This window comes from Egretta garzetta, unplaced genomic scaffold (assembly GCF_000687185.1).
Source record: "Egretta garzetta isolate BGI_Z169 unplaced genomic scaffold, ASM68718v1 scaffold1, whole genome shotgun sequence".
NCBI lineage: Eukaryota > Metazoa > Chordata > Aves > Pelecaniformes > Ardeidae > Egretta > Egretta garzetta.
Genome location: NW_009258542.1, coordinates 2229960 through 2253497, shown reverse-complemented (window position 1 = coordinate 2253497; position 23538 = coordinate 2229960). Strand labels below are relative to the sequence as shown.

The 23538-nt window shown below is 42.0% G+C and overlaps 1 protein-coding gene across 1 annotated transcript in view; it reads right to left on the bottom strand.

Moving 5' to 3' along the window:
• Positions 1-210: 210 nt before the first annotated feature.
• The window catches only part of RAPGEF6 (Rap guanine nucleotide exchange factor 6), a gene marked incomplete at its 3' end in the record, with an annotated part of 43563 nt that continues 20235 nt past the window's right edge, over positions 211-23538 (bottom strand). Inside the window, exons 2-5 of the mRNA XM_035902734.1 lie at positions 16428-16498; positions 15754-15810; positions 14324-14407; positions 211-280 (exon numbers count right to left, since the gene is read on the bottom strand). Coding sequence (XP_035758627.1) covers positions 211-280; positions 14324-14407; positions 15754-15810; positions 16428-16498 — 282 coding nt within the window. The remainder of the gene's footprint in view (positions 281-14323; positions 14408-15753; positions 15811-16427; positions 16499-23538) is intronic.

The window sequence follows — 23538 nt, the reverse complement described above, 5'->3', positions numbered from 1 at the left end:
AAGAATGACCTAATCATCATCATCATCTACCCATCTAGATTAAATTTACATAGCTATTGCTGTTACGATAGCAGCCATAGGTATAATTGAAATCAAGGCAATTTTGCTGCAATTTTATAGAATACTTTACAATAAGCTTTCTGCTATAAAACAGAAAGAATTTGCTGAAACCAGCAATACATTTAAATACATTTGAAAAACGTGTCTTACCACAATCATTTCTGAAGGCTCCAATATGATACATTCGCATCCTCGTTTTCCTCCAGACTGCTTGCCAAAACTAGAGTGGGATGGAAAAGCAAAGGAAAAAGAATGAGATGAACAGCCTGTTTTACCTTTCCAGTAATAAACAGTTGGCCATAGTGCATGTTACAGCATCCATTAAAAACAAAAAAGAACAAAGAAAAATTGATTAAAACTACTGTGTGAAAAATTCTAACCAGATAGTACCTTTATCATAATTGTGTTAATTTACTCAGCCTGCTATGTAAAGCCAAAATAATGATTTTACAAAAGAACATTCTTTATATTAATTGCAGATACTCAGAACCACTCACAATGCATTTCAGTGTTGACAAGAAAACATTAGTAAATGTTAATTAAGCATTAAACAGGCTTTGTAAAAACAAATATACATAAATTCCAAGAACTCGGAGAAGTACTTCTTTGCACGCAGCATTTTTAATGAGAGTTCCCTCAACTCCACATCGCCCCTTCATCCTCCCAGCGAACAGGAGTACAGAGAACCTCTTCTCTAAAACTGAGCCTTAACTTGTGACCTCTGTCTTTATGTTGCTTCTTGTACCATCACAAGGTGCGTATCACCATGACAGGTTCTGTCTAAGAAATACAAAAAACCACAAATGCAACAAAATACGATGGGCAGTGCAACACAGCAACTTGCACTGATCGACTCCAAAAGGCAACCACCCTCGGGACACCTAAGAACAGAGGTGGCTTTAGGAGAATCAGCTCTGGGGTAGGTGCCATGTGAGCAGATCTGAGGGTGCTGGAACTACCAGCAAAAAAAGAGCTGAGCTAGATACTGGGCAGGGGGGATGTTACAGACCAATAACCTCTCAAATCATGTATTTGTGACTGTAGTAGCAGCACATGGAATTGAAAGTATCTGGCTTCACATATTAAGTAAGTTTGTCTTCACTACAGACCTGTTAGCTTGAGTTCGGTATGCTCGACCTACCCCACTCAGCCGAGCACAAGTGAAAGCGATCCCATACAGACATCAAATTGGAAAAAAACCCTCCCTGATTAACAGCCTCATGGCTACATTAGCAGTTCCGTAGCTGTAGCTGCTGTGTTACAAACTCAGACTGTCAACAGCAATCACGTTTTAACACGTATCAGCAGGTGAAATAACCGAAGAATCAGTTAACTCAAAGCTGAGATTAATGTGTGAATTAAAAGGAGGCTAAGACAAGTGTGGAGACAAACCCTAAAAAAAGTGGGTCAGCTCCATCTGTTTTCACTAAGGTTACTTTGGGGAAGTGTATCTGAAACTTCAGCCACGCGCAACATTTGACTTGCATACACGGTCATCTCTACAGCAAATATCTGCTGAAACACGACCACTTTGTAGAAAACCTTTAAAAAGTCTGCGCTTATAAACGACCCATTAGGAGAGAATATAAAAACTTTTGCAGGACACATGCATTTGCAAGAAAGAAACTTAAGCAACTGAACTGTGAAGTTCTTCAAGTGAAGCTTCAGATTATTCCAACAAAGAAGTTATCAGTGTGATCTGGTTAGAATAAAGTATTACAATTAACAGGAGCACGGCACTTTAGATCTTCAAGTTTTTATTTTGCTAATGGTCTACTGAAAGAAAAAGAAAAAAAATCTTTAAATGACATGATTGCCATGGAGTCAACAAAAACCAACTGAAATTTTCTCACCCCATGCTATAGCAGGCCCCAGAGAAGCACAAGTTCCACATGGAAAACTGGCATTTTCACACTTCTATAGTAAGCAACTCATAGCTAAGATTTTCATGCCGCCTTTCATGCTTTTTCCACACAGCGTGTGATCCAGGGATGACAGCCTTGTGTACTTCCAACACATCAAAAAGAGTGGCCAAACTACTCCCACTATTACAACAAAGTTAATTCAGTTCAGAACATACAGAAGTGTCCTTTTTCCATGTAAGCTCAATGTGAGCTCTAATTTTGAGGTGAACTGGAATTCCATATTATGATTTCTCCACAAACCAAAAATCAATGTGAAATCAACTTTGCTAAGGTATCACTTGCAATTGCAAAAAAAAAAAAAAAAAAATAAAAATTGCGTGCAACTGGAAATTTCAAGTTTTGCAGCTTTTTAAAAGAGAAATAATCATCCTCAGGTTTATCACTAAATAGATTACCACTAATGCTATAGCTCCAGTTGTCAGGAAAAAGCTATGATTTTCTGCTGCAGGTTGTTCAAGCACAGTATTTTTATTGTATAACAACAATTTATCAAACTACTGAAGGTTGAGGGAGGGTTGTGTTGTTTTTTGTTTTGTTTTATATAAACACATCCATGAAATTCAGCTACTGTCAAGCTCCCCTCTGCTTATGTTGCAACATTTGCTAATTAAGTAAGGGCAGTAAACAATAACACTCGGGAAGAGAACACTGCTTGTACCAAAGGTCAAGCTCTTGGCGCTATCATTTCTGGTCCATCAAGCACTTTACAACAACCGAACACTCAGGAAAGGATTATGTTCCAAAGACAAAACCCACCCTTCTAATCCTAAAGAATAAACTACTCATATTTACAAGTCAAGAGGTCAAGTTTAATTATTTCCTGGTGAGCATCATGGGGTGTTTTATCGATTATGCCACAACAGAGCTCCTTCAACAAGAGGAAGCATCACATGGTTCTTCCCCAGTCATAACACAGCACCACGTTAAAAAAATGGTATTTTTAAAACATTCTTCTTACTTAACATACCCATGGTTTAGAAACATGGATTTTAACTTTCTTAATGACTTCTTCCGTATTTTTTCTAGAACACAAATGTGTAGCTTCCCTAACATTTAAGAGGTTTGCTGACATCAGTGTATTTCACTAACCTGCCAATTTTAATCAAGGCTTCGGAACAATGGTCATGGCTAATTGTCTTGTCAAATTACACAATGAAATGTTTAGAATAAACAGAAACTCAGCCCTGACACCATTCACCAGGGAGGACTCTTTCTTCGGTAGTAACATCCGCTAACATTAATAACAGGCAATAAGAAAATATCATTAGCAAATACGTAAGCAAGGATGCGCACATGGTTGCCTGACTGACAGAAGGTGGTAATGTACAACATTTGCCACGATTGTTTTTTTGTTGTTTTTTTTTTTAAACTGAAGACCACTAATCAACATTAAAGTTCAACTATTTGCTTTATCAGTTTATTGTCACAGAATTAGAGTCTTAACTAGTTCAGGCGAATACATTAGGAGGAATTAAAAACAGCCAGAAGCAAGAGTGCGTGCACATCCAAGGGAAAGAAGGAAAGAGGAGGCACGGGGAGGAGCAAGCAGCAGTGCAACAGTCCCAGAGTCTCTAAATCTGCTTTGAAGTGGGAATTTTAGGTAGTCAGCAGTTACTCACTTTTTTTTTTTTAAAAGAAATAATTTCAAGCATTAGATTAATTAATAATGAGAATTGTGACAGTAGAACAGAATAATTAGGTTTTGAAGTCACCTAGTCATGCCTAGTATTAAACCTGCCATCTTCCAGTTAATAAATATTTAGATTTAAAAAAATTAACACTACAGTACTTATGAAGATATGAAAATACTTAAAAGATTTATTGATTTCAGTATCAAAAGGTAAGAGGGCATTGCGAAATGGAAAAGGTTAAGTTGAACAAAGCTTTGAAAATGGAGGAGACAAAATCCTGTTTAGAAAGACAAGAGCAAGCTTTCGTGCGGAGAGTTCTTCCAAGGAGGAAGGAAGATTTCTGTGACAACAAACTATTCAGGCAAGTCTTTATAGTCAGACGTTTAACACCCACCCAAACCTAAAATATGCTCCTTCTCAAAGAAGAAAAGTTGTACGTCTAATCCTGGAATAGACAGGGCTATCTTTTCTTCTGGGACTAATGTGTCCTTTGCTGTGAAGCCAAGAACACATGGTGTTGCTCGCAAGATCTGTCATTCCTTCTTCTTTCAGCACTGGTCACCCAACTCAGCACTGCAGACCACCACGTTCCCGTGAGACCATGACCATGGAAGTCACTTCATGGGGCCAGGTTTGCTGCCTGGGGAGGTCCGAGCCGACCAGCCCGTTTCAGCTGACCATCAGCACCCCCGCTTACAAACCATGGCAGCAGCTTCTCCAACCATAAACACATCCCTAAGTGCTAAGTCCTCTTGATGTCGTATGTGGCGAGATATGGCAGAAAAGCAGGAAAGCCTCATTAAGGTACAACCTGTTACATGTGCTTTCGTGCTTTCAAGTAGAGAGTGGGAAAAATAATCCAATTAAGAGTTTAAACTAATACAAAACCTGAAAGTGTGAGAAAACATGGACCTAATGTAAATTAAGGTCTACTTACAATACAGTAAAGGCCATGTCAAAGGACATACTACCAAAGGTATAATCATTAAATTTTTAAATGATTCAACAATTAATTTTTTTTCTTGATCTTTATTCTTGATATTTAATCACACCTATTTTAACAGGGTCTTAAATTTATCATCATTATTCTATAGCTTCCCACTGTTGGAAGCCCAGAAAAGTCAGTACTATAAACTACATTATGCTTTTTTTTATTTATTATGCTATTGTACGCTCCTGTCACTTGAATATTCATCTATTACATCTGCAACATTAATTTTCAGACACTCACTCACTGGCTTGCAACACTGTCATGGGAAAAAAATGTCTTCCACATACCAAAGGCAGCTTTGTTTACCCTTGATTTATGGATGCCTCATTTGCAAGAAGCCTTGTTTTCCTCCTGATTCACTGCTATTCGTAATTAAAAATGCTTAAGCAATTGCATCATGTGAGAAAGGAATGCAAGTTAAACTGGCATGATATCATACACCAACCACTAATGGGTGCTTAGGCCATGGATCAGACTAGAGCTACCAAAACACAAAAAAAACCCAGAACTGCAGACACCACAGGTCTCAGTATCAGCTGTTTCACTCGGTTCATCTGCCCCTTTTCCACTGCATGATTTGCTAATACAGAGAAAACCCTCCATGACTGCAGAGCCAAACTCTTAAAATCTCAAACGTGCAAGCACTTGAGTATACGCTCAACTTTACTGATAGGGGATGGATCAAAATTGTTCACTGGAGAGCCTTTGATTTCTGAGGATATTCCAGTTTTCAAACTCATGCCCACTCCCCAAAATACTGGCATTTGAACACCACCTACCAATAAATAAGGAAAGGCTTTATTGAAACTGAAGGCACTGGAGCTGTTGTAACAAACCTTGCTTTTACAAAGCAAGCTACGTACAAAAGACTCCAATATATGTTGAACATAATAAAGTAGTTCTTTAAATAGGATGTATAGAAATACTTAAAGCTTTCTAAACACAAAGGTTCAAAAACATTTAACATCCAGCTGTTAAGCAACCTGAGTATTTGGTGCTGAAATATATCTGGAATTTCAAGACTGAGAAATTTAAGGAATGGCAATCACCTCCCACTTGAGAATTTCTTGGTATCAATATGCTGAAGCTATGCATTACTGATGGTTTCTCACTACGCAATACTCAAAATGCAGTACATATTCTAAAGGTAAAAACACAGCCTGTCCTGAGGAGCTTTCAGCCTACAGACAGATGGAGACTGAGACTGAATGCCTTGTTATTTGTTTGAACACTAATTAGCAGGCATCTTCAAATTTACAATATTCTACTACATCCTGAAACAGTATTTTCAGATATTCACACATCAAAGCCTTCAATGGCGAGATGTCAGGTACTTTTAAGATTTGTTCTGTATTTTCCAGGAACTACAAAACCATACATTATCCTGGCTGTGTAAGTGGGTATCAATAACGCAGTTATCCGCAGTAATACTTGGTTCTGTATTACACGTAGGACTGGGCTAGGACACCGATATACAAGTTTATCAGTATAACAAACATAGGGTTTGCAATTTTTTTTGCAGATATTTTGTTCTTATGAATACACTCGTCTCTCAAACTGCCTGTCAGGCTGCTTTCATGAACACAGAGATGAAGACAAATTGTACTTTTTGCCACTGCAAAGAGAACCCCGTGACCCCACACATCCAGTAAGCTGGCTGGATTTCCCCAATGCAAAACCGTTTTGCATGCAGGTGCACAGCTCAGCCTGGAAGAGAGGAGCTGCATAAGAAATGGACACCTTGGTTGGTTGGTTTTTTGTTGGGTTTTTTTTTGTTTGTTTTGTTTTTTAACAGATTAAAATGGGGGTTTTTTCCACAAATCAGGGCCTACCCTTAATTTGAAAAGCTTTTGGTTTTCCTCTCCTCAAAGAGTGCCTCTTGTGCAAAACAGCTGCTCCAGCCAACACCCGGGACATCTACAGCAATTGCTGGTCAGATGCAAGATAAGATCCATCCAGTTACCACTGGATGTACTACACAAGTATATTATGAATGGCTTGGAACAGCCATTAGTATTATTAAACCCCAACCTAAATACTCCAAAAACGTCATTTTACACTTAAATTCCTTGTCATTGGATGGGAAGTAACAAAGAGGGGGAAACCTGCACAGCTGCATGACCAGCAGTAACACAGCCGCGCTGACGGCAGATAGAGAGGGCAGGACCTGCCCTTCTTAGGTTGCAGTCGTGGCAGATGAGCGTAATCGACACCAAAATCCTCATGGGAATAACTTGGTTTTCTGGGCATCTGCACGGAGGTCTTAATTTCTCTAGACTTTTCTCAGATGGACCATCACCTGAGGAACTGGGCTGCTGGGGAGTCCCTCGGCTCCCCTTGCGGGGCGCAGGGCAGCCGGCACGGCACCGGCAGGAGCCCTCGCAGCAGTCTGCAGCATTTCCCATCGCGCTGCAGCTGCTCAGCAGCCCCAAGGGCCTTCTGTTTGCAAAACAGAGTAAGGAGTGGGGGGGAAAAGTTACAGGAGCCCAGACCAAAAGTTTGAGCCAATGCAAGACACTATACCTTCTCAAGACACTCTACACTGCGCAAGTCCTGAGCGATTCAAAGTAACTTAATTATAGAATTATTAGAACACTTAACTCCATCAGAAAATGGTTTAAAGGAAACCTGAAACCACACAATACATGCCTGAATGCAAAATACCAATTTCAGTTCATGCTCAGTCATCAAAAACCATTTCTGCATTGGCTCTCAGTAACAACAACATTCAGCAGGTTTATCTCCTAAGCTTGCTGAAAATTTTAATTGGGAATGATTTTGGAGGCTGCATAACATGCTGCAGGATGCAGGCTGTGGGCTCACGATGTCTGTACTAATTACTTTATACTCTGAAGACGATGATGCTTTGAGGCAGCCTGTATCTTACCTACCGGTTTCTGTGAGGCTGTGCAGCTATTCCAGGCAACGTGACTAGGTAGTCCTAATAAAATTACAGCTTAGATACAGAAAAACCACACATTACCCTTTGCTTTCTATTTCACATCTCTTGGACTTTTTTTAGTTTAGCCAATTAAAAAAACAACCAACACCTATTTCTGTGGTGCAATCAGCATCCCCCATACTCTATAAAGCAGCTGTTGTGAGAAACTACCAACAGGATAAAAGGAAATTACTGGGGGTGGGGAACTGTGGACAAGATTATGTGGTCATTGAGTTGTGACAGGTCTGAACACAGTCGTTCTTCATTGGCTCTTCTGGCTTTCTTAGAAGATTGTTCCATGTCAAAAAAGATGCACCACATACTCTTAGACTGCAACACTTTCCCAGCCCCTACTCAATGGCAGCACCTCCAGTACGAGGACCGGCGCTTTGGGAGACCAGGACAGGCGGCCTCTCACCGGTACGCTGCCCCTTCTCACACACGTTCCCTTTTTCCTCAGAGTATTTTCATCACAGCACTAGCGCTGCCAGGAGAATTTCAGTACAAACAACCCTATCTGAATTAATTAGCTTTACAAAGTACACGTATTGGTAGCATTCCCAAGTTGTATTACGGTGTTAGTTTACTTACTGGCTGCTACCAGTTACAGCCGCCACTTACAGAAATCCCCAGGGAAAAGAGCACCTCATCTAGAGCCACAGACGCACTGAATAACCACGGCTTCTTATCCAGTGGTGACTATAGAGTGTATCCAGTCTCGATAAGCAGAGGGCTGTAAGCCTAAAGCTGTCATCTTGAAAGCAGGAAAATAGTCTACAACAGTTAGTTGTGAAGAGCTTCAAAGTCTGAAGCAAACACACATTGACAGAGTATTGCCCTAAGACATCTGCAATTTTTTTTTGTTTAAGTAATACAAACAGTTAAGACATTGAAATTACAATTATTTCAGCCAGCATCACAATTCAGAACCTTATTGGCTACTGCAAGTTTGCAAAAATTCAATCTACTGTATGCCGGCACATGTTTGTATCTAGACCCTGGCAGCTGATGGAGGGAAAGCAAAATTCCACACTAAAGCCATCGGGGCTCAAATGGCAGAGACTGGGATGGAGACGAGAAAGAAAAGTAAGAGCAGAGGCTAAGGAGCACTGGGACAGAGCTTGGATACAGCAGGTACACCCTCAGCAGAAAGCAGTATTTAAGAAAGTTAATCTGGAAGGGAGGATCAGTGGTAGAAAAATGCCAGTATACCTTTCAGTGGCAGAAACTGGGAATGCAGGAGCTGAGCTGCTCGTTTACTTTTTCAGTGAATGGCATAAATTCACGAGAGTTTGCAGAAAACAGCACTACAGGTTTTAGAAGTAAAATTGATCTGGTTTTAGATGACACATTCGAAGTAAAAATGTATTTGAAAACAAAGTTACATACATCAAAATGTAAGTATTTCTGAAACACAAGACATCTAAGCTGTGCAAATTGGAAGTCCTTTATCCTGCTTTCTTCTTTACCAACACTGACTGTCCTGTAAAAGCACAGAGTTTTCTGTGATTCTGGTACTTCACAGAGAGTAGACTGAAAGACTATTAACAGTCACACTAAGTTGCAAAGTATATTAAAATATTTTTATTCACAAATATTAACTTAATACAAAACAAGCTAAAAAGATCTCAACCCAAGTCGCTGTTCATCATCCAAACCTGGAGTTCCTCTTCCATGATGACAATTTTCTTGATCCAAGCGTTTGCATCTTCTCCTTTTACCCAATAAGAGAAAGAGAAATGGCTTATTGATTTCATGGACATGTCTACAACTCCCATGAAAAGCTATCATGATATGATCAAGAGTCCATTTTGGATAAAGTAAGTGGCTTTGGCCAAGAAATGCACTGCCTGAACAGGACAATCATTCCAATTTTCTCCACTTGTGAGACTTTGCAAGGGCTGTTCATGAAATTCTTAGAAGGGCTCAGAAAAGAGAAGTGTTTGTTTTTAATAGGACTACATCTTGAATGTTTCAAGACTTTGTATTTTTCCCTTGGAGGTTCAATTCTCAGAGCTGTAGGAGGCTGTCGTCCGCATAATTGGCTTCCAAAGTTCCTCTAGACCCTCTATATATTTCCTATGGCTGATCTTGCTGTGAGTAATCTCCTTCAAATATCCTGTTCCCATGAATTATCTTGATTAACAAGCAAGGTTAACACAAAAACTCTTTAACTGGCTGACATGATTTTCCTTCCACAAAATCCGTCAATCCCCTTCTTTTGTTCCAGCCATCGCTTTCATGTTACAGGCAAATTCTTTTCCTACTATGCCAAATGTATTGACAAATCCATTCTCCAGGCAATAGGGTAATCAAGGTTATGCCATCTTTGTACCTGATATTACTGATTGATCTGCTTCTTCCCTTAAAAACCTTACAGGGCTTTTCTCATCATGATCATCAGTGTCAGAATATTGACTAGATTTATCGTACCTGGATGCAAGTTTTACTCCTCCAATTTTTAAGCCAATTTCTGAATTACAGCCTGCATACAAATTCATCCAAGTTGAACAAAAAGCCCTTCTCAAGCACAGGGAGCCACAGCTTACAGCATTATTCATTCAAATACTTACAGAAAGTCAATAAAGCAGTGATCGCCCACCTTCTTATGCTTCTGTGGGGCTACGCCTCTTTCAGGTTTGAATCTATGAATATTTTATTTCAAAAAGATCTGCAGAAGAAAACTAAGCTTTCCCTGAAGCTCTGTTGACTCTGCAACTACCGAAGGGTAGACAGTGGATGAAACAAGGAGAGCTTAACCAACATCTTAACCAGGTTAAGTTTACAGTTGTCTACACAAGTCTCTGCCTATCCATCAACGTAGTCGTGGGGCAGATGACAGAAAAAAAGACAAGTATCATTAGGTGGTACCAAGAAATACTCAGTAAATCATCATCACCTTCCAGGCTTAGTTACGGAGACTGAAAGTATCTCACTAACAATCAATTGCAACTGCAGTTTTTCATATAATTATTAAAATCGCTAGGCAGGTTGTTTATAATACAATCCTGAATTTCGAAGGATGATTGCCAAATAAAACATATTAAAAAACAATAACTTTACAAGCAAAGGGGGCCTTAAAACCCCTGATTGCCCGGAAACCAGCTTCCTCTAACTGAAAAACACCAATACCCTGCTTCTCACATTTTATAAAAACCTGTTCCATTATTCCAGGCAAAAACCCCTAAAAATGTACAGAAGTTCTTTTAACATGATCTGTTTGTCAGATGCTCCAGAGGACAAATATCAAATTGAAATTACCATGTCAACATAACAAAGGGCTAACTGGGGAGTGTTACAAAGCACGCACAAGGACTGAGTTTCAAACTGAATACACTTGCTAACTATTACCTGTTTTACAAAACGCCTCTGTCTACCCAGTTCCTCCAGAATGACAATTATTCAAACCTGGCTCTTGACCTTTTCAAAGTACTAGGAGGTCTCCAGATTAAAGCCTAAATTCTCACCCTTGGTAGTTACCACCTTCCTTACATTAAGGATTCTATTTTGGTCCTCATCCATTTTCCCCCAGGACATCTCAAAGCCTCCTGCATCACTTTTGTGCAGATGACACCTGTCTCTAACCTCGCTCTCCTCTGCTTATGTGTTGACACATTTATACCATATTCAACAAATCAAACAGCTGGGCTTTATCCAACACTGGTACCTGAGCAGCACTAAGCCTACCAAAACCTAACTGGCTGGAATGGTGTCTCCATTTCCTTCAGCAATCTCAGACCACCTCAGGCATGGTTTTCATTTCATTCCCTACACTTGCCCACCACTCTCCTGTTATGGAGGTAAAAAAAGCACAGATAAATCAGTATCCCAAACAATGTACTCTTCCGTAAAGTTTATTTCACTAATATCACACAGTTATAGGTTCATATGCTCATTAGACAGAGAACATGGCATCAAGTTCTTCATCAGACAAAGATTAATTCTTTGCATGGACAAATGTCCTTCATATCCTCTTTTAAACTCATATAAAGTTTTTCCTACTATAGTAAATAATATTGCCAAAGGTGGGCATTATTTCTCTAAAAATCAAAGTACAGGAGCAGCACCAAACTCCAGCAAGAGGAAAAAAAAAACCCCACAACAAAAAACCCCCACAAAACCAACCCTAAGCACACAAACACCAATCAATTCAGGTAATTACCTCTACCATGTTATCAACTTTGAATAGAAATTTTTCAAAAACACAAACTTCAAAGATGATTTACACCTAATGGTATACTGTGCGTAATTTCCACTGTTAAAGCTTAAGCAAAAATCAACAACCAGAATCAAACAACCTATTTTTGTTTCCTGTCAAAAAGAATAGCTCTGTATTACCTGAGGCAATGAGAATGAAGGCAATGTTGTGTTTCCTTACAGACGTGTATTTAAACCTCCTTTCAGAATGACTCTCATAACCAGGAACTTGGGTTGGGGACAAGGAATAATGCAGAACATTAAATATTACTTTAAATGCAATTAAAATGGTGCTAATTACAATTATAAAAGAATACTACTAAATTATCCAAAGCACCGTTTCATATAATCTGTAAATGATTGGTGACCGTGCAGCTCCCTCAACTAAAAGTGTTATATACTACTAAATTATCCAAAGCACCGTTTCATATGAAAATAATCTGTAAATGATTGGTGACCATGCAGCTCCCTCAACTAAAAGTGTTACATGAGGTATTCAGAGCAGGGAAAGTAACTTAAATTTATCCCACTGTTATACTGGGCACTAAAAAAAAAAGTAAATTTAGAAAAAAAAAATCAAGAAAGCATTGTATTTTAAATTATAAACTGAGGTTGGACAACACATGTGTTTAATTTGAACGAAACGGAAAGCAAAGGGTGCTCTTCCTTCCCCTGTTGTTGTGCCCATGCAGCAATTCTGCTTCCTCACCCGTGCGCGTGGCCCCAGCATCCCGGGGAGGAAGCAAGGAGCAGGAGTTTACAAGTGGCCCCAGAGTCAAAAGCATTGGGGGAAACTAAAAGGTTCAGAGATTTTCAGCATCCTTTTGCACTCGTTAACTAATTAGCAATAATTTTAGTTTATCTAATTGTACGTGTGTACATTTCTCCTTCAAACCTTTAGCATATCAAAGCTCCTCTGGCATTTGAATTTTTCATTTCTTCCCCCCACTGCAATCAAGACACAGGCAGGGAACAAGCTGGCTATCCAGAGGAGTGCATTCTCTTCCTTTCACGTGATCTCGGTACCTAAGGGGACACTGCACCACAGGAACCATGCCGTGCACACCCTAACCTGCCAGCAGTTCCATCTAGCAGAACTCTGTGACCCTTTCACCATCTAGCAGCTGGTTTTCCTCATTACCCATAATAAAATTAGCTGTAACCTTGTGAACTAGCAACAACGGATCAGTTCTGCCTTTAAAAAGGAAAAAAAAAAAAGCAACCACCTTAATGATGCACTGAAGTGACTTAGTCATGAAGTTTAGCAAAACAATTTTATCTAGGTTTTATGCAAATATCAACTTGCCGAGTCCTTGCTTTTGGCACTGTTGAACTTCACTCACTCAAGGAGCATCAAGAGTTTAACACCCAGCCTATAGATAACCAAGAACAGAGTTGAAGAATTCAGTCCTATATGTTCTTAGTGCTTACCATAAAATTCAAGTATACGGAAATGTATTTGAGCTGGAGTTGACATTTTTGAAGTCTATCAACTCGTGGTCAACTCACACTGAGGAAAGCGCTACCAATTAATCACAGTTTCATAAACACCTCGGTATAGGCGCGTATGTGAAGAAAGGAAAGACATTTACATTAAGTCAGTACCCCCTCTTTATTACCCTCATCACGCCGCGCTGTGGCCAAAGGGAAGCAGTCCTGCCCCAGCCCAGCAGCGACAGCACGCTGCAGGAGTGGGAGAGCACCACGCTGGCGAGCACCAAGGCAGCAGTTGTGGTGGGAGCGAGCCAGTGCCCCGCTGCCCGCGGGAGATGGAGGCCGTCACAGAACCACCGTGCAGGAGGAAAGCCTTCACCTCATCTGGTAAGAGGCAGCAGCGCTTTTGTTAATCTCATCAAAAACTATCCAAACAGGGTACCAAGGCAAGTCTAAATTTTTTTTTGTTTATTTTTAAAACCACTCCTGCCTAGCCTAGAAGTGCAGCTTGAATACAAATAAGTAACATGCAGCTTCAAGACATAGCGAAGTAAGATTTCTGAGTGATGCACAAGGTCAGGCAGAGTATTACAGTGCAGCAAGGTCCAGCTCAAGTCAAACAGCATGCTTCAGTGAAAGCACGTCACAGTGTTCACTGTGCTTCAATGAGGAGATGCAGCCAGACTCCTGTCACATGCTCTCTGTAACCAACGCTGCTGGCCTCTATTCTGCTTTGCACCAAAATCATATCCGCCATTAATACAGCCTCCAACTAAACAGTAGAAGCTGTGTGATCTGCAGTCCTATTTTTCGAGACAGGGAACTCTAGACAAAACAGTTACACAACAGGACCCTCAAGTTAACAAGCCAACTACAAGTTCTTTTCTAACCTTAAAAGTCCAGCCAAATGAGATTCCAAAATGATCAAGTGCAGTATTTCATGCAGACATTTCGACATGTAGGACAAGTGAGAGGGAATTTAAATGAAACTAGCAGAACATTTCTTTCACTACCCAACTTTAGAAAAACAAAATAATGAATAAATTTTGAAATTGTGAAAAATTTACAGTAACATCAACATATAAGAAAGCATTTATTAAAAAAATATCAACCTTGCCTTACCTTAAATAACAGCTTTACATACCTGCAAGGTGGTAAAAACATGGAATCCTTCATGAGCACAGATCCAGAGAGCAGTATGTACCAGCATCTTGCAATAGTTTCTGAGCTGTAAGAAAAGAAAACATTGATATCTGCTTTCTTCTTCCAGTAACTCAAAAACAATGTTACTGTAGTAAACTAATGATCTACCACCCTACCAATTTGATATGTGGACAGGAAACCTAAGAACACTACCAAGCATTAATTTTTTTAAACATGTTTACATTCAGAATATATCTTACACTTTACAATTTGACTTTTGATCCAACTTTAAAGTTTCTTTTATTAAGATTAAATTATTAACTTTCAGTAAAAAACATTTCATTCCAGTGAGAGTGTACATAAAACTACAAATACAGGGAAGTTTTTATTCCATGCTAAAGTTGATTAGCATTTCAGCATGGACAGTAACAGTAAATGGAGCTATCAAGCCTTACGGATAAAACAGGAGACTCCTACATGCGAGTCCTGCTTTGCATTCCTCCACCTCTGCACTTGCATCGCATGCACATACGGTATCGTCTCCCGCTGTGCCACCCAACCCCAGAGGGACAGACGAGGGGTCTGCCAACTGTTCCAACCTACAGCCCCATAGGTCTGCGCAGAAGTTGCCATGTTTTACTACAGTAGATTTTGCCTCTTCCTAGAGCGCTGCACTGACGTTTCCCAGCTACAGCCTAACATCCCCTTCCTCTTCCAGCACGCAACCCCACGTATCAGCCTGGTCCTGGAACAGGTCCCTGTCACACACACCCACCGCACGAACTCATAGGTGGCATCTCGTCGATGTGTGTGTGCTGGAAGGTGTGCCTTACACAGAAAGTCAGTTTTAGCTGTGAGAGGATAAACACACCATAACCAGTGCTAAAATATGAGGGGGGGGAAGTGTATTTGCCTCCCAGCAGGAACCTCTAAGCCAGAATACTAATTCTAGCAGTTCAAAAGAAGAGATAGGGACGGAGCTCCATCCCCGACTCCTACAGAGGCACTGGGCTCCTGACGGCGCGGCCAGAGCCAGCTCTGGGGGAAGAGTGCCACCTACTGAGCCGTCACCACCGCTCCCACACCCAGAGAGGTGACACTACCTGCTTTGGGACTGATCCTGCCGCTCGGCAGACACACCTCCCATGTCCACGGGAGCCCTGCTGATGACTCATGGGCACCTCTCCAATGTCAACACCGTACTGCTGTTAACAACCCCTCCTGCCAAAGCTTTTAACTAGCCTGGCCAAGCTTAAATGTTGTATAAAGCCTCCTACTTACCACTACTGAAAAAGCAAGCTGTTAACAACCCCTCCTGCCAAAGCTTTTAACTTACCACTACTGAAAAAGCAACCGATACATTACAACATGTGAAACAGTGGTTTTGTTTACGCTTCTGCTGAAGAACTCCAACAAGCAGTACGTACTTACCAAAAGAGAACTTGGTTGCCCTTGTACCTCTCATAGCGGGCACTTGATGACATTATTCTGAGGGAGGAGGAGAAGTTTAATTTCAGTTTTAATCCCCAAAGATCATAAGCCATTAATCACCACATTTCAGTAGAATCGCTTTAAGGCTCTAAGATCTCAAATTCAACTATTTTTGTTCTAAACAAAGGATGTGCTTAACCATAAAATTCAAATTATTACGGTGTTCTTCATTATCCAAATAGATAACATACAGCATGTTCTCTAAGCGTTTAAATCACTCCCACACATTGGAATTACCCATAGCAACAGAACTGAAGGAACTAAAATACTTCCAACGCACTTTTTGTGCTTTGTTGGCCTTCCGTTTTATGTATTCTGAGATCATCTGAATGTCTGAAGCATTCAAAAGCTTTTGTAATCTAGACTTAACACAGGGCACTGTCTACACAGTCCTTTGTAGACAAATGGGAGTAAGCTCTGTACTCGTTCTTAGCAAAGCTAATTAGTTTAGATGCCATGCCACATTACTGCAATGACTTGACTTAGCAATGGACTTGGCCGATGCTCTGCCACCTCAAAGTGCGGGCAGACAAAAGCTTTGCTCATCTCCACAAAAATCTAGCCGTAGATACCAGCTGCACTAAGCAACACTAACAAGCTCCATAGTACTTTACCTTAGCTGATGTTCCCTGAAATGTGAGAGTATGTCCAGTCCATGAAGGAAAGAATAGATAGTATTTAAGTCCTAAAAAGAAAAAAAAAAGGGGGGGGGGGAAAGACATGAGAACATCATTCACAGCATCTACTCACTTCAGCATGACATTCCCAGATTCTGCAGTAAGTTACACAGACTAACAAGACATAATTCACTTCAGCTGTGGAAGTGAAAACAGTGAAGTCCCACCCATACATAAACTGTTACCTGAAAAAGATTCATTAAAAATATCTCTGAAAATATAGAGATGGATATAGCAGCAACATGTGGAATAAGCCAAATAGGATAGTCCTATTCATTCAAGGTCAAAAAATGTTGAAACCCTTATAACAAGCCTTTAAAGATGGAATTTTGCAAAATTAGCTTGCTAATAGCAAAGAACCCTAGCGAAAACCTAAACTGTGTAGCCTAGCCACTATGGATGGTGCAGAGAACCACAGTACCTTTTCATAGCAAGTGTTATGTTTACAGGGAAAAGGCTATTTCACGTCCACCTTGGATCCAACCGGTAGCCCTACTACAAACTCTATTCCACGCTACTGCCTCTCTAACTCAGTCCAGTCCTTGACCAGAGCGTAACTCAAGATGTTACTGCAAATATTCTTTGGCAAAGATGAAGATAATGGAGTTTGAGATTCGCCTCCCACCTCCTGCTGCCAAGCCTCAGCGCCATCCATTTGCAACCACAGAAGCAAACAACTTTTTTGAGGCAACAATGTTAAAACACGCGGATTATTTTACTTTAAAAACCGGACTTTACGTGGAAGCTGTAATTAGGAGATACAGCTGTTCAAACTTCTCACTACACAGAATCCTCTTCAGTCACAAAAATATCTGTGCTGATGGTGCAGACCACATGCTAGGGAAAAGCTCACTAGGGCTATTCATCATTTAATTTACTGTCCTGAACAGGTGGGCTGGTAGCATTAAATACATGCACAACAAAATCATTATATACCACACAGCAGTCTCTCCAGCTTGGCCTTGGAAAATACGCTCTGAATTTTCAAGTGCTGCATTTATACAGTGTTTACAAAAGATAAATCAATATGAATGCTAGCCTCAGAATTTACAATGGATTTACTTTAGAAAAGTTCTTTGGCTTAACAGTCAATGTTTAGAAATATAACGGATATAGACTGTTGTATCAACTGAAAGGTCATACGTAATTGCAGGCCATGTAAAACCAATAAAACACTGATTATTTTTTTTTAAATGCCATTACCAAAACCCATAAAAAATAAAGAGAAAGCCTGAATGCTTAGCATATATTTATAAAGCACCCGTTTCACCCAGCCCAATCTCCTTTTACTCCTCCGCCTGTGAATCGCCACAAACTTGATCTCCTTCGTGAAGGGCCCAAGAGCCCTAGCCAGGAATCAGACTCCAGACACACCACCTGGATAGTAGCAGGCCTGAACACCAAAGCCCGCAGGGGACGGCAGCCTGGCAGCCACGGGGTCACCCCAGGTATCCGACCAGCTCAGCCACCGAGCTCTCCCCCTTCCTGAGCGGGGAACTGCGACATCACCACCCGAAAACATCAGGCACAGGAGTGCGGCGACAATATCTGCCAACCATGCAGTGTCTTCATTTTTAATAGTAGTGTGGTAGTTAAAAGAATTGATGGAAGAACTGAAATAAAAGCCCTGTGCTCCACGTCCTTGCTCCTCCACCGGGAAGTCCGCCTCTCCCAGCCCAGACGAGCGCTCAGGCGGGCAGAGGAAGGGTGAGCAGCCAGCGGGGAGCTGCTACTCGGTGTTACAACTAAAGCTAAATCTCCAGTCTTCGTAAATCATTGCGCCTACAAATCCTTCCCTACATTTTCCAGTATTTTTCTACATAGCTGAAACTTACCTATGATATAACAGAACATCTTTCAAATCTGTTCTAGATTAGCAGCCCTACTGTCATGAGTTACAGAAGACTGTAAGCAGAACAAAAGCTTATGTTCATGTTTAATCGCAAAGTTTCAGTTGTATGTACGACAGATGACCACATCCTTACTTGAGAATTATTCTCCACAACTCCACAGAGCACAGCCCCCCAGCCGGTTAATGCAGGCTGCCTCCTGCTCCCCATCTGCAGCCAGACTGATCAAAGAGGACTACTGTACCGACCCACCGTGCTTATTTGGGAGCTTGATGAATAAACAGTTGTAAAATTAAAAGAGATAAACATTTGCTTAAAGGGATTCACGCCTGGAAAGCATCCCTCCACCCAGACTTCGGCTGGCGAGAAGCGCAGCAGCGGAGAGGGCAGCTGGGTGTCCTGGTTTAACCCAGCTGGCAGCTCAGCACCACGCAGCCGCTCGCTCACACCCCCTCCTCAGCGGGATGGGGGAGAGAATCGGGAAGAAAATAAAAGGTTAGAGCCGAGGGCTGAGATAGAGACAGTTTAATAAGAGAAAATAATAATAATAGTAATAGTGAGACTGATAACAGGATATACAGAATATACAAAACGGATGATGCACAATGCAATTGCTCACCACCCGCCGACCGATGCCCAGCCCGTCCTGAGCCACAAGCAGTCCCCGAGCCACGAGCAGTCTCCTCACAACCGACCGACCGAACTAACTAACCCCCCCCAGCATGACGTTCTATGGTCTGGAACAGCTCTTTGGTCAGTTTGGGTTAGCTGTCCTAGCTGTGCTGTACTCCCAGCTTGTTATGCCCCTGGCCGAGCGGGAGAAGCTCAAAAAGTCCTTGAGTGGTCTGAGCACTACTGGGCAACAGCTGAAAACATCAGGGTGTTACCAACATTCCTGTAGTACTAAATCCAAAACACAACACTATGCTAGCTACTGTGAAGAAAATTAACTCTATCCCAGCCGAAACCAGGACACTGGGCCAGAGCACGGCACAGAAAAGGGAAGGCAAAGTTCCTATACCTCATCGCAGCAGGAGGCATTTCACCTAAGCTGGCCAGTATTACTGCTGTAATGTTGATAAATGAAATAAGAAACATATCATTCATCACCCCACCCAGCCAGGTGACATTTCAACAAGCTACACACATTAGCTACTCATGCATCAGCTTCTATAGGCATTTTTAGATCAGGATCTGTAACGCTCACTCTAAAAACAACCGACTTCTAAAGCAATCACCTCTCCTAATTAAGCAGAGCAGGTGATTTTGGCGGGCGCCACTGAGCACAAAAGGTAACTCGGAGATCACATCTCCCAGGAAGGTCTGCAGGCTGCTTCTCCCTCCAGTGCACCGAACGTACCGATCCTACGTGGCTTACGTGTCTTGTTGAAATAATGCTTTTTTTGTTTGCTTAAATAGATTCTTTACAGCCAGTCAGATGAAATTCCTCCCCTCCCTCACGTGCCACTTCAAAGTCTAAGGCAGGTTACCGTGCAGCTAATCTAGCTCAGTTTTTCCTGGCAACATGAAAATTTCATTATCAGTCATACTTTGCAAAGTTTTCTCCGCTACTCCCTTCTCGTTCAAGAATAAGTGCTTATAATAGCACTGAAATTATGTTTGAGAGACTACACTTAGAGGCTTGTTTCACATTTTTGCAAGCGAGGAAGATCGTTTCAATCCCACGCAGCCGGAGGCGGCGAGCGGCCGATGGCGAGCGGGTGCTGTGGCCACCTCGTGGACAGACACCGCCAGCCCGCCCAAAAAACCCTCCATCAGCGACGGAAGCGTTCGGTCTCCAAGTCAGGGTTTATAAAACTGGAAGCTGTTGTTTTTAAAAAAGGGATTTACGCCGCCACACCAGTTACAAACAGCAAACACACGCACAGCCACAGTACAAAGGGTAGAGATAATTTTCACAGATACCCACTAGGAAAATAAAGGGCTATAAAAGGGCGATGCCAAAGGGCAACGAATCAGCGCTACAACAGTGGAACGCAAAGTATTTGCTGAAAAGTTACAGACCCTTTCCATACCCGTCCCTATAATTTCTTTTCATACTTCTTTCTGCCAAAATCCCACCAAGACACAGTTATTGATGAAAAACAATTTATCTGCATGCTTAAAACTAGGGATCAAGGTCAAAATTATTTTCTTTTGTAATCTTCAGAGCTTTTCCTCAGCTGATATTCTATTCTATTCTATTCTATGATAAGAGCTGAAACTAAAGCACAGTATCTACCTTCAGATGGTATGCCCACACGTATTCTTCAATCTTTGACAGAAAACTACCTTGCCTAGGTTATTTAAGGAGAAAAATCACATTTTTGATCCAACTAGCTAAAAACGCAGCTCTGCTGAGCCAAGGGAGGGAGGGGAACTGGGCAAAGAGCGGAGGGAAGCAGGCAGAAGTTGTTCATCTTGCTAGGAAAGAGGTCTTCAAAACTATGGGGTGCCCAAACATGAACTCTGGCTACAGCGGTCCCGCACAAAGCTGCCCAGGATCGCTGATTTTCTTTGCCTCCGGTTCCCACAGCACGGAGTTGATGAGCAGAGGTGTTCTCAGCTGCCTTCTCTGTTTAAAAAGCAGAAGAAAACTGTTTCTTCGTATTCTTCACGTCAAAGAATACACCGTATAAACCAGAAGTGCAGAAATCAAGGGATCGCGCTGCGGACAGCACCGTTATCACCACGCCCGGCCGCAGGGAAAGCGCGGCCCCGCGCCGATACGCCAGCACCCCCAGCTCCATTCAGCAGCAGCCGTTATCATCCCCGACGCACACATCCTTCCGACAGAAAGCTTAACCCGCTGCTAAACCAAAGGCGGTGTAAAAACACGGAGATTTTAGTAACAATATAATGTTATATAAATTAGCTTTCTTTTACCATCACATCCTCATCCCAATACACTATGAAGCGAGCCACTTGAACACCTGGACCACTGCTCGTTTGCCCTGCTAGATGCCAGATCACGTAATTACCACAAGATGCCACAATTGTAAAATAAGGGAAAATAAAAGCAGCACCAGTACCGTCAACTGAAAACTCATCACATGAAAGCAAACCAGATAACTACTACCATCACTCATTTACCTCAAAACACTTTTATTCGAAAGTAATTTACTACTTCTGATTTTTACAAGGAATATTAATTTCTTAGTTGCCAAGATGTAACTTTTAGAAATAAAGAAATAAAGTCAGCCAAGAAAAAGTCATCATGAGAATACAATCAAACCTCAAAATTCCTGGGGAAGTGGTGATCATCCTTAGTTTCGTCATCAGCATTTTTATTTATTTATTTATTTATTTAGAATACAACCAAGATCCAGATGCTTCCGAACAAGGACAACAGCGCAGAAGCACGAAGCGCTGCTGGAAGCAATCCTCTCCCCCTACAGCCACCCCTACTTCAGCAGCACGCCAAGGATACCACAGCCTGTACCCTTTTATTAACCCAGGGAACTTGTTGAAGCATAGATCACTGGTGTCCCAAGGCTGAAGTGACTTACGCAGCTGCCTCTGAAGTTCACTCAACTTAACTTCTAACAGTTTAATGTCCGCCCCCAGTAAGGACTTTATCCCTGCCTCTCTGTCACTCGAGCTGATAAGCAAAGCTTGCGAGTTGGTATCACTTCCTTCTGCTTCATTCTTTTCTCTCCCAGTCTTTTACCTGCAATCCAGGAAGTGACTTTACAAAACTTGGAATTAAGGATCCAAGGGAACAACGGTGGCCTCGAGTGCAGAGTTCTGAACACAAAGTTTTCCAGCCAAACAGCAGCAAATCCAGCCAGTACAGCTAATTCACATAAACTACATTCATATGCTCCAAATCCACAATAAGGCCCAAGACGAATTCCCCTGCAGCATTAAAAGTGGGCAAAAGCAGTGTGATGCTCTGGAACGAGGATGAAACAACTGCATCAAGGGCAACTTTGCTCTTGATAAACATAAAATGAAAACCTGATGTTTTACTTGACATGACCCCAGCCAGGTGTCCCAGGACATGTGATTATTTTAAAACACTAAGCAGGAAATCTGTTCTATTTCTAAGGAAAATCAGTTGTTCCGAAATGACCTCATGGTTGCAAATTCTGACAAAACACACAAAGAGCCACCCTCAGTGACTGCACTGAGGCGTCAGGGAAGCTGAGGAAGCCATAAATCCCGCAGACTCCCTCTAGCACTGCCCGGTCCATTATGAGCTTCGTGCCACACGAGGGGGCGAGGCAGCGCGGTCCCTGCAGCGGCGCCCAGCCACGGCCGCACGGCGCTGACGGCGGGACCGGGACTCAAGGATCCAGTAGACTCCTTCCAGCTCCCGGATCCTGACGGGCTTGGACTTTGTAGATGCCCTAGATCCACTCTGAACAATGAACGAGGGGTCTCAGAGAAGGCAGACTAGAGGGCATTGCTCTGTCAGCCCCAAGTTTTGCACAGGGAATGAGAAAAGAGCAGGCACTGGCACAGCAGTACCAGCACTTCAAAGCCACACGTAAGAAACAGCCGTGTCAGCAAGTTCCAGACAGATTGCTCTCACACGCAAACCTGTCCCGAAGAGCTCCGCAAAACCTGTCTCACAATTCCACCCCAAACACATTAAATTCCTGTTGCAAGAACATACGCCTGGCCGACTGGAGGCTCCCCACGCCCAGCCCACGCGGGCTGCCAAGCCACCCAGGATTCCCTGCTCACACACAGGAGCCTGCTTCTTACGGAAGCGCAAAGGATGGCTGATGGGATTTTTGCATTCGTGCTTTTTCCAAGGCAAGACAAGACAGCTGCCAGGATGCACATCTGATATGCTTCAGAGCAGACAAAAACGTTAGTATCTTCTAGAGATCTGGTACAGATTCAGCTGTATTACAAATCACAGAATCATAGAATGTTTAGGGTTGGAAGGGACCCCTAGAGGTCATCTAGTCCAACCCCCCTGCAGTGAGCAGGGACACTACTAACTAGATCAGGTTGCTCAGAGCCCCATCCAACCTGGCCTTGAATGCTCCCAGGGATGGGGCCTCCACCCCCTCTCTGGGCAACCTGTTCCAGTGTTTTACCACCCTCAGTGTAAAAAATTTCTTCCTTACCTCTAGCCTGAACCTACCCTGGTTTAGTTTAAAACCATTTCCCCTTGTCCTAACACAGCTGGCCCTACTAAAAAGATTTTCCCCATCTTTCCTATAGGCCCCCTTTAGGTACTG